The 16,566-nt window shown below is 35.7% G+C and overlaps 1 protein-coding gene across 2 annotated transcripts in view; it reads right to left on the minus strand.

Moving 5' to 3' along the window:
* Positions 1 to 16,566, minus strand: part of ASPM (assembly factor for spindle microtubules) — a 63,273-nt gene that overhangs the window by 16,765 nt on the left and 29,942 nt on the right. The window contains exon 18 of one of the 2 annotated variants that reach the window (XM_033196929.1): positions 23 to 4,777. The exons of the other annotated variant lie outside the window; for it this stretch is intronic. Within the exon in view, the coding sequence (XP_033052820.1) occupies positions 23 to 4,777 (4,755 nt within the window). The remainder of the gene's footprint in view (positions 1 to 22; positions 4,778 to 16,566) is intronic. 2 annotated transcript variants of the gene reach the window in all.

Raw genomic sequence — 16,566 nt, forward strand, 5'->3', positions numbered from 1 at the left:
TTTAAATTAAATATAGAAATACCTGAATTTTTATGGTGCTATTTTTAATTTCCTGAAACTTCCGTTTCTGTATAAATCCTTTACTTCTAGCTTGAATAATGATAACACTGCTTCTGATCTGTAAATAAACTTGTCTTTGATGTTTTGCAGACAGAAATGCTCTGTAGTGATTTTGTAAAACCATTGCTGCTTTTCTATATAGTAAAAACTGTTTTCTGGTTTGCCACGTCCTAAAATAATGCTGTAAAGTGATAGCAGCTCTTTTCTGCTGAACAAATCTTCTCCGATACACAGCCATCTGAAGGAAGAACTGAATCCGTAGGGCAGCACATTTCTGTGTTTCCAGTTTTCTTGTGACCATTCTACGAAAAGCTTTTTGAATTGTTACTGCAGCCCTACTTTGAGAATGATACTCTGCTTCCTGTGAACAAGCAAGGCCAGAAGCTTTGTACCACTCTTGAATTGTAACACCCTCACTTTGAACAGCTTCATACTGAGTTTTACTTCTGTAACAGCAGAGTGCAGATTGGTTAACAATGGCTGCCATCTTTTCCTCTGATACGTTTTTCAGTTTTTGTCTAACTTTCATGCCTCTAAAAGCAGCCTGAATAGTTCGTACAGATTTCTGAACTGCTAAAAAGCTTTTTCTTTCTGTTTTTACTCTAATATACAACCTATAATAATTCTGTATAACCACAATTGCAGTTTTCTTTTTTTGATAATCAACTTTGGCCCTGTGCATTCGATAGAATGACTGAATTAGTGTGGCAGCCCGGTGCATATTTTGGATATCCCTTTGTACTTTAAAGCCTCTGTAGTAAGACTGTATACAAATAACTGCTTGGGTACGCACTGCAGTTAGTTTTCTGTATCTTCTTTGAATAGAAACTACTGTTGCTCTAAGGTGGAGATAATGCTTCCTTATTTTAAAGGCTTTACAATGCTTCTGAATAATAATGGCAGCCTGGTGCTGTTCCTGAATCTGTTTTTGTATGTTCATGTCCTGAAAACTTGCCTGAACACAAGTCTCTTTCTTAAGTTCATTGTGTTGAAGCGCCTTCTGTTTCTTTTTATTTGCTCTATATTTTTCTTGTATGATTTTTGTAGCCCACTGAAGCTTTTGGTAGAAACAATACTGCCTATGCATTCTGTATGTGCTTTGTATTATGATAGCAGCTTTGTGTTTTTCCCTTAAATGTTGTCTTGCTTTCATTCCTTTATATGCAGCCTGAATAACCACAGCAGAATGCCATTGTCTGATATAATTTTCTTTTTGCAATTTTGCAGCTCTATGTGTTCGATAATGTTGCTGAATTAGAATTGAGGCCTGTTTCCAAGTCTGAAATGTAACATATGTTCTGTGCATCCTGAAAGTAGCCTGAATGAGAACTGCAGCCCTTTGCATTTCTTGCAACTTCTTCTTTACCATCAGTCTTCTGTAAGATGACTGTACTGTAATGGCTGCCTTTCGTAACTGCAAGAATTGGTGCAATTTATGTTTGGCACAAATGGTGGCTCGATATTTCCTCTGAACAAAAATAGTAGCTTTTTTCAGGGAAATGAATCTTCTCCTCACCAGCAATGATCTAAACCTACTCTGAATAAGGGTTGCAGAGGAATGCATACTCTTCAGATGTCTTCTAGTTTTCATACCCCTGAATGCAGCCTGAAGGATCACAGCAGAATGTCTTTGTCTGAGATAACGCTGCCTCTGCAGTTTTGCAGCTCTGTTTGCTTGGTATTGCTGTTGGATCACAACAGAGGCCTGTTTCAAAGCCTGATATCTCATATGTACTCTGTGCATTCTGAAAGTAGCCTGGATGAAAGTAGCAGCCCTGTGCAACTCTCGCATCTTTTTCCTTATCATCCATCTTCTGTATGATGACTGGATTTTAATAACTGCATTTTGTACCTGAAGGAACTGTAAGTGATGCTTTGTACAAAGATGTGCCCGATATTTTCTCTGAATCCAAACAGCAGTTTTCTTAAGAGACAGGAATCTTCTTCTCATCATTAGAGTTCTAAATCTCCTCTGAATGAGGGTTGCGGCTACATGCATCATTTTTAAATGTCTTCTAGCTTTCTTTCCCCTAAAAATAGCCTGAATATATATTACAGAATGCCTCAGTTTGTTATACCTTTGAAATTGTATGTTTCTTTCCTTCACTGCCCGGTATCTTTGCTGTATTGTTTTTGTTATTTTCTTTAACTTATTAAAATATGTTTGCTGTTTGTATCTTCTATAGTTTGACTGAATGAGTGTTGCTGCAATCTGCATCTTTCTAAGAGTCCATCTAACTCTTACTCCTCTAAAACTTGCCTGAAGGATTTTAACAGCTTTCAAAATTGTCAGGTACTTTTCACGCTGCATTTTACCTTGATAATATGCTCTAAATCTTACTTGAATAACAATAGCTGCTTTTCTCATTGTATGGTAACTTATTCTTGACTGATGCATTTTAAACATGGCTTTAATAAAAGTGGCTGCCCTATGCATGTGTTGAATGTGTCTTCTAACTCTAATACCTCTATAAACAGATTGGATTTTAATTACTGTCTTCTTCAAATTAAGATACTCCTTATGCTGACGGTGTGTAATTTTAATACCTCGATACCATCTCTGAATTATAATAGCTGAAGCTTTATAGGTTGCATATTTCTTTTTGGTTTTGTAAGCTCTGTATTTAGACTGTATAGTGACTGCTGCTTTGTTGCAATCCTTTATTCTTTTTCTCACTTTCATACCACGATAAGCTGACTGTAAAGTTACTACAGCTGCTTTTGTTTTCAAATATAAGTGATGCTGTTCTCTTCCAATACTGTAAGCCTTATAATACTTTTGAATCAGAAGAGCAGCTTTTTTCATGATTTTCCACTTCTTTTGTTGCACATGCATTCTATAGTATGACTGTATGATGATAGCACATTTATGTTGCCTTTGAAGCTGTCTTCTCAGTGTTTTTCCCTTCCACATTGATTGAAGTATTAGTACCGCATGACGGAGTTCAATATACTCCATACGTTGCTTCCTTCCTGCAGTCCATGCTCTGAAATTTTGCTGGATGACTAATGCTGCTGTTTTAAACAATCTAAACTGCTTCTGGGCCTTGGCCATTCTAAAAGCAGACTGAATCTTCAAGGCAGCTTGATGTTCCCTTCTAATCTGTTTCCGAACCTTCCGGCCACGATAAGCAGACTGGAGGGAAACCACAGCTGCCTTTGTCTTCAAAAAATGTGTTCTTGTATCATGAAGGGTCTTGTAAGCCCTGTACCATCTCTGAATCTTTATAATAGATTGAAGCACAGATTGATATTTTACCCTTTTATTATAGCCTCTAAAAGCAGACTGAATTTTAAGAGCAGCTATAGATTGTTTTTTGATTAGCTGACGTACTTTGTAACCTCTGTAAGCTGCTTGCAAGCAAGTAGCTGCTTTTTTGACTCGCAAGAAGTTCTTCCTCTGATTGACCTGTGCTTTGTATGCATGATAGTAATTCTGAATGACAATAATTGCTTTATACATTTTCAGGTAGTACTGCCGAGTCTTTCTCATTCTGAAATAAGACTGTAGTGAAATAACAGCTTTTCTTTGTAACCTCATCTGCTTTCGGACCAGGTATCCTCTAACAAAAGCTTGCAGTTTGATACAAGACTCCCGCATCTGCATATACTCTTCTCTCTTTTGTGTAGCTATTTTTGTGGAACGGTAACATTGCTGGATAAATAGTGCAGCTGCTCTTAAATGCAAATATTGTTTACGTGTTTGTTTCATCTTAACAATTGACTGCAATTTTATTGTAGCATTTTTTAGACTCAAAAATTCCTTTTTAGAAACATAAGCACGATAATATGATTGAATCTTTATAACAGATGTGAGGATGTGAATATACATTTTCCTGGCTTGCATCCCTCTATATGCAGACTGTAGCACAATGACAGCGGAGCGTGTTTTCTGGTAAGATGCTAGAACATTCCTGGCAAAAATGTAAGCTCGGAAATGAGTCTGAATTATAACAGCTGCTTTCTTCATCTTCTTATATTTCTGTAACTGTTGATGTTTTCTTATGTGTGCCTGCAATTTGATAATAGTCTTCTTAAGGTTTAAAAATTGAACTCTGTCTTGTCTCATTCTCCAGTACGACTGAATAACACAAGCAGCTCTAATTTGTCTACATAAATTATGAGCTTTCAGTCTCCTAAAAGCAGCTTGCAATTGAATGGCTGCAGCTCGTTTCTGCAAATAGTTGGTGCGCTCAATCTTTCCTTTCAGATATGCTTTGTAGTACTTCTGGATAGTTAGTATGGACTCTTTTTTTCTTTTATATAACTTTTGGGCTTGGAAACACCGAAATCTTTTCTGAATGACAATAACACAAGATCTGATATAAATATATTTCCGTAATTCTTTATGCATTCTATACCATGATTGTATGACAATAGCAGAATTTTCTTCTTTAGCTCGTTTCCTTAAATGCCATTCTCTAAAAGCTCTTTGCAATATTACTGTAGCTTTTACTTGTGATTGCATTTTACGTTGCTTCCATTTTCTGAACATAGATTGGATTATAAGAGATGATGATTTTAGCATTTCATATCTTTGTTGATCTTGTTTTCTTCTTAAATAAGCACGCCAATGCCTCTGAATTGTAACTGTAGCCCAAAGATATCGTTTATAAGATGTAACAGCAATTATCATTCTTATCCTAGATTGCAGGATGATTGAATAATATTTCAATTTCAGAAATCTTTTTCTAGTGGAATATCTTCTCCAATAACCCTGGAAAAGGTAAGAAAGGACACAAAGTTAAATAGGCATAGCTTCCTATATTTAACACTTTTGAAAATACTAATTTTTCTAACATTCTGCTTAAAAATAAATACACTGAATTAGAAAACTATTTTTTGAGAGATAGTTGTCCCCTTTGTTTTTAGTTTAGTTTTTACATTGAAATAGCTGTAGCCAATTCAGAAATACATCCAAATCCTCATTATATTTATATACTGTTTATGTTATATTAGAAGCAAAAGAGTCAAAATAAAACTATAGAAATATTCTTTGCTATCTATTGATTCTAAGTAATTTCCTACGAGTTTATTTCTGGGACTTACATGGTCCCCTTATTTCAATGTTTCTAAGCTACCTTATGATGACTAGAAACTCTTTATGTGAAGGATCCTGCATCATCACATTACAGGCCTGATAATATAAATATAGGAGTTTAGGAATAAATGAACCAGATCACTCTCAGAGTCATTATTTTCATTAATAATAAAATTACTTCCTTTTCCCAAATTTAGGAACTAGAAATACATGGCTTAAAAGTAGAATTCTAGCACGACTTGAGAAATTACAAAACTTTTGTCTTTTGAAAAGCCATGGTTACAATGGTTAACTCAACAATGTGTTGGCTCAACAAAAAGAGCTACAAACTCTCAAGCTAATTCCAGTTGCTGGTATCTAAAATGGTCCCAGGCTAAAGGCAGTCAAGTTCTAGATGTTTTAGCAATAAGACCATTCCTTTGTACAAATACTCCAAACATTGCTAAGATTGGGGTGGCATGGAGAGGTTGTTCTGTACTACATCTTACTTTTTCTCACATATAAGGAGAGTAATATAGGGACTGGGTACCTCACTCTCCTATAGCAGTATCACGTTTACTTGCAGCTATGACTAGCCTAAGCATACCCATCCATGGGTGAGGAGACTTAAGGAAAACATGCACATCCCTTTTCCTGACCCTTTTCCTATATGTTTTATTGCCTTCTTTCTCTACTAAACATTACCTGAGGTTTTGTTTGTACTATTCAACCTGACAGGAAATGATTGTATACATATTGTTTCTCTTACCAAGAAGAGATGAACAACTAATTAAAATATTTATCCAACAGCAGTCAAACTTATTTGTACAAAAGTATTTTGAAAACAATGAACTCTACATAAAGTAGAGTTTTAAATTAGGGCAAAGTAAAGCAGTAATAGTACTCAGAAATGCAGATATGATTTTTCTTTTGAGCACCTACCCCCAACAGATATTTCTATGTAAAATCCTCAAAGTAAGAAATTGAAGAATGAGTGTGTACTGATTGTTTTATACTTCAATAATCACTTTTTCTAAATTACTATTACTACTCCATTACTGAAATGTTAATCAATGTTGATATAAAACATGGAAGATAAGATCATCTCCTCTCCTAACAGTTTTGCTTATTAAAATAACAATTTTTTCACCATTGTCATACAGTTCTTAAAAATAAATAGCTTTTACTAAGGAGCACATTACAATTTTCTCACTTAATTCTCACAAAAATAAAATAAGTTGGCATTCTTTCTTCACTTAAGGAAAGGAACACTAATGTTATAAAACTTTTTGTGAAGTACCACAGCAAATAAAAATAGTTGATATTAGGACCTAGATTATTACACCAAAATCAAGTGTTCTTTCTACTCTACCACAGATATCTGTCGTAGGTTGATTACATTAACAGCCCAATTCTTCATCTCTCCCAGTAACTATAACCTGAGCCATACTTTTGTTTTTCCTCTTACAAAAGAGTTTCTCTGCTTCAGATATGGGCACAGTCATGGAAATAATGCAGTAGAGCAGTGTAACTCAATCTCCAGTTTTCTGGTCAGAGGATGAAACAAGGCAGCCCTGAGGAACTAGAGGGTACTAGGGAGATGGCAGAGACTGGGGACCTCAGGGAAGCAATCTGATGATGTTGTTTATGAATTTCTAGGTTCACCACCAAGCTGTGCACAATGTGGATCTCAACCACAGTAGGCTACAGTCTTTAAGAACGGAATAAGATACAGATCACAATCTAGATCTCAGACTGGCTTCTGGGTGTTACATAATGAAACTGATATGATACAAACATCACTGTAAAGTTTTCAAAAAGGAACTGTCATTGAAGCTATGCCATGGAAGGCTGATGAGAACATATGGCCTGAACCCAATCGAGTGAACTAGCTGCTAAAACTAAAATATCAACATTCTCCATAGTATTTAAACAAAACATAGAGTCTCATAACATACAGAATTCAATTAAAAATTATTTGACATACAACAGAAAAATTTCAACTCACACAGGAAAAGACAATCAATAGACGCCAGTGATGAGATGACAAAGATACTGGAATTGGAATTAACTGGCAACGACTTTAGAGCAGATAAAGTAAAAATGCTACAAGTTGAAACTAATGGAAAGACATCAAAAATATGAGTAAGAAACAAGTGAGAATGATAGAACTGAAAAGCACACTAACCAAAATGAAAATACACTGGTACGGTACAATAGCAGAATGGAGATGACAGCCAAGATGGCAAATATCTCAGCTATGTGGGCCAATTCTGTTGCAACAAGTCAATTCTGCTATTATAGTACAAAAGCAGCTCCCAAATAACACATAAACAAATAGTTGTAGCCATATTCTAAAAAATTCTATTTATAAAAACACATGGTAGGCCAAATTTGGCCTGCAGATATGTCAACCTCTGACCATGATAGACCATATTGCGGGTCACAAATGAATATAATTATCAAATAGGAAAGAATTGAAATCACAGTATGTGCTCTGGTCATAATGGAATTGAACAAAAAGTCATAACAGAAAAATAATAGGAAAATCTCCAAACATTTAGAAAGTAAATAACATATCCTGAAACTTTTAATCATAGAAAAAGACTCAAGAGAAATTAAAAACTATTTGAACTGAATGAAAAAAATATGATATCAAAATTTGTAGTATGTGGCTAAACCTGTACTTAGAAGAAAATTTATACCATTAGTGGGTTACATTAAAAGTGGAAGGACTCAAATCAGTTACTCAAGATTATACTTAAAGAAACTGTAGAAAGAAAAGCAAAATTAATCAAAACAAGAAATAATAAAGACTGAGCAGAGACCAATGAAGCCAAAGCGTTGTCCACTGAAAAGATCAAGAGAGTTAAAACTCTAGCAAGACTGACAAAGAAGAAAAGAGAAGATACAAATTATCAACATCAGGAATAAAAAAGGGAGTATCACTTCAGGCTATCCAGGCATCAAAAGGATATTAAAGACATACTTTGTATATACATATGGTAAATTCAACAACTTGGATGAAATGGACCAATTCTTTGAAAATTAGAAACTGCCAAAACTCATCAAAAATAAATAGTTCTATACAAATTTAAAAAACAGAATCTGGCCAGGTGTAGTAGTTCACACCTGTACTCCTAGCACTTTAGGAGGCCAAGGCGGGAGGATCACTTGAGCCCAGGAGTTCGAGACCAGTCTGGGCAATTTAGTGAGACCCTATCTCCACAAAAAATATAAAAATTAGTTGAGTGTGGTGGTACATGCCTGTAGTCTCAGCTACTTGGGAGGCTGAGGTGGGATGATGGCTTGAGTCTAGGAGATTGAGGCTGCAGTAAGCCGTGTTTGCACCACTGTGCTCTGGCCTGGGTGACAGAGCAAGACCCTGTCTCAAAAAAAAAAAAAAAAAAGAAAAAAAAAAGAAAAGAAAATCCAGAGAAGAATAATGTTTGAGATGATGAATATGCTAATTGTCTTAATGTGATCACTATACAGTATTTTTATCAAAACATCACTATGTGCTTTATGAATATGCACAATTATGTCAAGTAAAAAAAGAGGAAAAAAATAAAATAAAATAGAAATGTCCACTCTAAGATAGTATCACTAGTGAGTTTTTTAAAATGACTAAAGACAAAATAATACCAAATGTCAACAATCTCTTCCAGAAAACATAAAAGAACCCTGAAACTTCCCAACTCGTTACACAGATGCAAAACTCTTCAATAAAATACTAGCAAGTGGAATTAATAAAATATCAACGCATATAAAAAAATACATCACTAATATTTGAATTTTATCCTTAAAATATAAGTTCACTGTAAGATTAGAAACCCAATAAATGTTAATATATCCATTGAAGTAGAAAAAGTATTTAATGAAACCCAAATCTATACGTGATAAAACTCTCAGTAAGCTAAGAAACAGAGACTCCTTCAACCTGATAAAGGGCATCTACAAGAAAACTACAGCCTATATCATACTTAATGTGTGAACAAGGCAAACACATTGAATCTTACCACTCCTGTTTAGCATCATACTGGAATTCTTAGCCAATAAAATAAGTGGGGAAAATAAAAAATAAAAAGAGTATTTAGATTGGAAAGAAAGGCAGACAACATGACTGTCTATGTAGAAAATCTCAAATAATCTAAAACAAAAACAAACATAAAAACGTTATAGAAATAAGTAAGTTTTTTTTTTTAACAGGATTAATAGTTAACCCTGTTATATGTTAAAGGTTTAACACATAAAGATAAATGTTTATAAAAAATAAATGGGAACTGAAATTAAAAAGCAATATTATTTATAATAGCTCCAAAATAAATAAGATACTGAGGTATGAATCTAACAAAAAGCTGATGATGAACAACTCAAAGATCTAAATAAATGGAGATATATATCACCTTTATGAATCAGAATAATCAACATAGTAAAGTTATCAGGGCACCTCAAAATATCTGTAAATGTGATGCAATTTCAATCAAAATTTGGCAGTATTTTTTGAGGACATAGAAAAACTAACCTAAAACTTAAATGGAAAGACAAAGCAACTAGAAAATTCCAACTCATTTTGAAAAAAGAATAAAATTGGAAGAATCACAATATCCATTAAGGCTTAACTACAAAGCTGCAATAATCAAGAAACTGTGGTATTGGTGAAGGTATAGACACATGTATTAATGAAACAGAATACAGTCCAGACGATCAACACACATGTGACCAACTGATTTATGACAAAGGTACAAAGACATTTCAATGTGGAAAGAATAGTTTTTTACGACAAATAGTGTCGGAATAATTGGACATGTATATGTAAAAAAAGTGAACATTGACCTAACCTTAGATGAGAACTAACACAAAATACATCATAGGTCAAAATTTAGAATGAAAAATTATAAAACTTTTAGAGTACTATGCTAAAAGCATAATCCATAAAAGAAGAAAAGTGATAATTGGATTCCATCAAAACGAAATACTTCTGCTGAACAAAAATCCCTGTTACGAGAATAAAAAGACAAACTGCAGATTGGGAGAAATCATGTGCAAATCACTAACAAAGAAGGAGGATTTACCTACTAGATATCCAGATTTCACCTACTGCCACAGTGTGAGGCTCAAAGATAGACAAATGGACCAACTGAATAGAAAGAAATACTAGAAACAGAATCACACATATAAGAATAGTTGATGTCTACTACACAAATAGAACAGGGTAGAGAACCCAGAAATAAGGTCACATATCTAAAACCACCTGATCTTTGACATAGTTGACAATTACCAACAATGGGGAAAGGATATGCTATTCAATAAACAGTCAGTGCAGAAGATTAAAATTGGACCCTTTCCTTTCACCACATACAAAAAGTTAACTGAAGATGGATTAAGGACTTAAATGTAAGACCTAAACCAATAAAAACCCTAGAAGAAAACCTAGGAAATGCCACTCCGGATATCAGCCTTGGGAAAGAATTTATAACAAAGTCCCCAAAAGCAATTGCAACAAAAACAATAATTGACAAATGGGACCTAATTAAAGAGCTTCTGCACAGCAAAATAAACTATCAACAGAATAAACAGACAACCTACAGAATGGAAGAAAATATTTGTGAACAATTTATCTAACAAAGGTCTAATATCCAGCATCTATAAGGAACTTAATTCAAAAAACAAATAACCCCACTAAAAAATGGGCAAAGGACATGGACCCCTCTCAAAGGAAGACACACATGCAGCCAACAAATCCATGAAAAAAATGCCCATCATCACTAAACATCAAGAAAATGCAAATCAGAACCACAGAGAGATACCATCTCATCCATCAAGATGGCTGTTATTAAAAAGTCAAAAAACAGATGCTGGCAAGGTTACAGAGAAAAGAGAACATTTATATACTGATAGCAGAAATGGAAATTAGTTCGGCTACTGTGAAAATCAATTTGGAGATTTCTCAAAGAACTTAAAAGAGAACTTCCATTTGATCCAGCAAACCCACTACTGGGTATATACCCAAAGGAAAAGAAATCATTCTACCAAAAAGATACATGGATCCACATGTTCATCGCAGAACTATTCACAATAGCAAAGACTTGGAATCAACCAAGATGCCCATCAACAGTGGACTGGATAAAGAAAATGTGGTACATACACACTATGGAGACATACATGCGGCCAACAATCATATGAAAAAAGGTCAACATAACTGATGATTAGAAAAATGCAAATCAAAACCACGATAAGATACTATCTCACACCAATCATAATGGCTATTACTAAAAAGTGAAAAAGTCAGACGCTGGCGAGGTTGTAGAGAAAAAGGAATGCTTATACACTGTTGGTGGGAGTGTAAATTAGCTCAACCATTGTGGAAGACAGTGTGGTGATTCCTCAAAGCCCTAAAAACAGAAATACTATTCAACCCAGCAATCCCATTAATGGGTATTTACCCAAAGGAATATAAATTGTTCAATCATAAAGAAGCATGCATGATGTTCACTGCAGCAATATTCACAATAGCAAAGACATGGAATCAACTTAACTGTCCATCAATGACAGACTGGATAAAGAAAATGTGGTACATACACAATCGTGGAATACTATGCAGCCATAAGAAAGAATGAAATCATGCCCTTTGCAGGGACATGGATGGAGCTGGAGGTCATTATCCTTAGCAAACTAACATGGGAACAGAAAACCAAATACTGCACGTTCTCACTTATAAGTGGGAGCTAAACAATGAGAAAACATGGACACATAGAGGGAAACACACACTGGGGCCTATTGGAGGGTGAAGGGTGGGAGGAGGGAAAGGATCAGGAAAAATAATGAATGGGTACTAGGCTTAATACTTGGGTGACAAAATAATCTGTACAACAAACCCCCATGACACAAGTCTAACTATATACCTGTGAAAAAAAAATAAATTGGACCCCCCAAATCACTAAGCTTAAAGAAAAACTCAAGCTGGAAACTGTTTAAGGCAAACTTGTCTCCCATTCTATTCAGCTATCCCTATGCTCACTGAGGTAAATGCATATCTGATGCCTCCTTTAGAAAGGCTAATCAGAGGCCGGGCGCGGTGGCTCAAGCCTGTAATCCCAGCACTTTGGGAGGCCGAGACGGGCGGATCACGAGGTCAGGAGATCGAGACCATCCTGGCTAACACGGTGAAACCCCATCTCTACTAAAAAATACAAAAAACTAGCCGGGCGAGGTGGTGGGCGCCTGTAGTCCCAGCTACTTGGGAGGCTGAGGCAGGAGAATGGCGTAAACCCGGGAGGCGGAGCTTGCAGTGAGCTGAGATCAGGCCACTGCACTCCAGCCTGGGCGACACAGCTAGACTCCGTCTCCAAAACAAACAAACAAAAAAAAAAAAAAAAAAAAAAAAAAAAGAAAGGCTAATCAGAAATTCGAAAGAATACAACTGTTTGTCTCTCACCTATCTGACCTGCAAGCCCTCTCCCTGTTTCGGATCTTCCTTCCTGCGTTTGTTTCAAGTTATCCTGACTTTCCAGACTAAACCAATGTACTTCTTACATATATTGATTGATGTCTCATGTCTCCCTAAAATGTGTAAAACCAAGCTGTGCCCCGACCACCTTGGGCACATGTCACGACTTCCTGATGCAGTGTAATGGGTACACATCCTCAACTTTGGCAAAGTAAACTTTCTAAATTAACTGAAATCTGACTCAAATTTTGGGGTTCATATAACAAACCTGTACATGTACACCTAAACCTAAAATAAAAGGTAATTTTCAAAAAAAAGGAAATGTAGCACATAAGCACTATGGAATACTATGCAGCCATAAAAAAAGAAAGAAAGAAAGAAAGAAAGAAATTATGTCCTTTGCAGTAATGTGCATGCAGCTGGAGGCCATTATCCTAAGTGAAGTAACACAGGAACAGAAAACCAAATATCACATATTCTCACTTATAAGTGGGAGCTAAACACTGAATACATATGGACACAAAGATGGGAAAAACAGACACTGGGACTGCTTGAGGAGGGCAAGTCAGGCGGAAGTATGGGTTGGAAGACTATCAGGTACTGTGTTCAATACCTGGGTGGCAGGATCATTTGTACACTAAGGCTTAGTGACATGCAATTTACCCATGTAACCTATCTGCTCACATATCCCCAGAATCTAAAATAGAAGTAGAAGAAACAAAAAAAGAATATATAATGTATACTGAAGGTACCATGGCAACAGGGCAAGGATGGTAATTTCAGTAAAACATGTTGAAACAACTGGATATCCATATATTTTTTAAATATCTTCTACAACAAATCATCTAAAAATTAATTTTAGGTGAGATCAAAATGAGGAAAACAAAACATTCGTGCTTCTAGAGTATAACGTAGACATACATCTACAAGGCCTTAAGATAAAGAAGATCAAGAAACACTCCTTAAATAGTACACAAAAAACACTAACCATAAAAGAAAAACAAGAAATTTCATTAGTAAGATATAAAACAGTAAGTTATAGCTTGGGAGAAGATACAACACACATATCAAATAGAGGCCTAATAACGATCATAGTATAAAGCTCTTTTATAAATTCACAAGAAGGCAAACAAACTAAAACAGTTTTAAAAGATGCTCAAAATAATACTTCACAAAAGATTTCCAAAATGGAAAAGTTGTTCAACATCATTAATGAAGAAAAATCAAATTAAAACTACTCTGAATACTACTACATAATCACCAGAATGGCTAAAATTAAAAAGACAATTTCCAAATGTTCATGTAGACATGGAGTCATGTGAATGGTCATAAACACCTGGCGGGTTTAAATCTTTGCAAGTACTTTAAACAACTCTTGGGCAGTGTCTACTAAAGTTGAAATACATATAGGCATATCTCAAAGATATAGCAGGTTCAGTTCCAGATCACCACAATAAAGCAAATATTACAATAAAGTGAGTCACACAAATTTTTTGGTTTCCCAATACATACTGAAGTCATCTTTACACTATACTGCAGTCTATTAAGTGTGCAAAAGCATGATGTCTAAAAAGCTACAATGTACATACCTAAATTTAAAAATACTAAATTGCTAAAAAATGCTAAGAACCATGTGAGCCTTCAGCAAATTGTAATCTTTTTGCTAGTGGAGGGTCTTACCTTAATGTTGATGGTTGCTGACTGATCAGAATGGTAGTTGTTGAAGATGGCTTTGGCAATTTTTTAAAAATAAGACAACAATGAAGTTTGCTGCATTGATTGACTTCTTATTTAGAAAAGACAGCTCCATAGCATGCAATGCCACTTATTAGCATTTTACCCAGAGTAGAGATTCTTTTAAAATTGGGGTCAATCCTCCCAAAGCCTGCTGCTGCTTTATCAACTAAATTTATAGACTGTTTTAAATTTTACAAAAAGTAGATTTTTGTGTGTGTGTGTTAACGGTTAGGGTCCCACTGTGTCACCCAGGCTGGAGTGCAGTGGTTCCATTATGGCTCACTGCTGCCTTGAATTTCCAGGCTCAAGGGATCCTCCCACCTCAGCCTCCTGAGTGAGTAGCTGGGACTATGGGTGTGTGCCGCCACACTTGGCTAGTTATTTTTTTTTTTGAGACGGAGTCTCGCTCTGTCTCCCAGGCTGAAGTGCAATGATGTGATCTTGGCTCACTGCAACCCCCGCCTCTCTGGTTCAAGTGATTCTCCTGTCTCAGCCTCCCAAGTAGCTGGGATTAAAGGCATGCACCCCCATGCCTGGCTAATTTCTGTATTTTTAGTGGAGACAGGGTTTCTCCATGTTGGCCAGGCTGGTCTCAAACTCCTTACCTCACATGATCTGCCTGCCTCAGCCTCCCAAAGTGCTTGGGATTACAGGCATGAGCCATCATGCCCAGCTTATTTTTATTTTTAAATGGGGTCTCACTTTGTTGCCCAGGCTGATCTCGAACTCTTAGCCTCAAGCCATCCTCCCACCTTAGCCTCCCAAGTTGTTGAGATTATAGGAATGAGCTACCACATTTGGCTACCAGGAGTAGATCCCATTTCAAGAAACCACTGTTTGCTCATCTGTAAGAAGCAACTCCTCATCTGTTCAACTTATATCATGAGATTGCTGCAATTCAGTACACCTTCAGTCACCACTTCTAATTCTAGTTCTCTTGCTATTTCTACCACATCCACAATTACTTCCTCCAATGAAATCTTTAACCAATCAAAGTCACCCACGAAAGTTGGTTGGAATCAACTTGTTCCAAACTCCTGTTAATGTTGATATTTTGACCTCCTCCTATGAATCATGAATGTTTTTGATGGCACCTAAAATGATGAATCCTTTCCAGTAGGTTTTCAATTAACTTTACCCAGATCCATCAAAGGAATCACTATACATTGCAGCCATAGCCTTACAAAAATGTGTTTCTTAAATAATATGACTTAAAACTCAAATTAATTTTTATCCATGTACTGCAGAATAGATGTTGTGTTAGCAGGCATGAAAACAACATTCCTCTGCTTGTCCACGTCCATGACCAGGGGCACTGTCAATGAACAGTAATATTTTAAAAGAAATCTTCTTTTCTGTGTAGTAGGTCTCAACAATGGACTTAGAATATTCAGTAAACCCTGCTATAAACAAATGTACTGTCATCCAGACTTTGTTGTTCCATTTATAGTGTACAGTCAGAGTATATTTAGCATAATTCTTAAGGATCCTAGGATTTTAGAAGGATAAATAAGCATTGGCTTCAACTTAAAGCCACCAGTTGCATTAGCCCCTAACGAGAGTAAATTTCTCCTTTGAATCTTTGAAGGTAGAAATTGATTTCCCCTTTCTAGAAGCAAAAGTCTTAGATGGTATCTTCTTTTAATAGAAGTCTGTTTTGTCTTCTGAAAACTTTTGTTTAGCGTAGCCACTTTTATTAATGATCTTAGCCAGATCCTCTGAATAACTTGCTGCAGCTTCTACATCAGCACTTACTGCTTTACCTTGCACTTTTATGTTATGGGAACAGCTTATTTCCTTAAACCTCATGAACCATTCTCTACTAACTTCAAAATTTTTGCAGCTTCCTTACTTCTGTCAGCCTTTGTAGAACTGAGTTTGGGCCTTCTCTGGATTAGGCTTTGGCTTATGGGAATGTTGTGGCTGGTTTCATCTTCTATCTAGATCACTCACACTTCCTATCAAAGATCATTAATCTCAGATTACCATAATAGATGTAGTACTAATGAAAAAGTTGGAAATGTTGTGAGAATTACCAAAATACGACACAAACACAAAGTGAGCATATCCTGTTGGAAAAAATGTTGACAGACTTACTTAACACAGGGTTCCCACAAACCTTCAATTCGTAAAACACTCAATAGTTGCAAAGCACAATAATGCAAAGAGCAATAAAACAAGGTATGCCTATATGCCTTAAGAACAATTGTACTCCTAGTACAATTGAAGAGACTGAACACATTTCACACCAAAAGACATGTCCATAATACCTTTAATCATAATCGCTCAAAACTGGAAA

This window comes from Trachypithecus francoisi, unplaced genomic scaffold, assembly GCF_009764315.1.
Source record: "Trachypithecus francoisi isolate TF-2019V2 unplaced genomic scaffold, Tfra_2.0 Lachesis_group5, whole genome shotgun sequence".
Lineage (NCBI taxonomy): Eukaryota > Metazoa > Chordata > Mammalia > Primates > Cercopithecidae > Trachypithecus > Trachypithecus francoisi.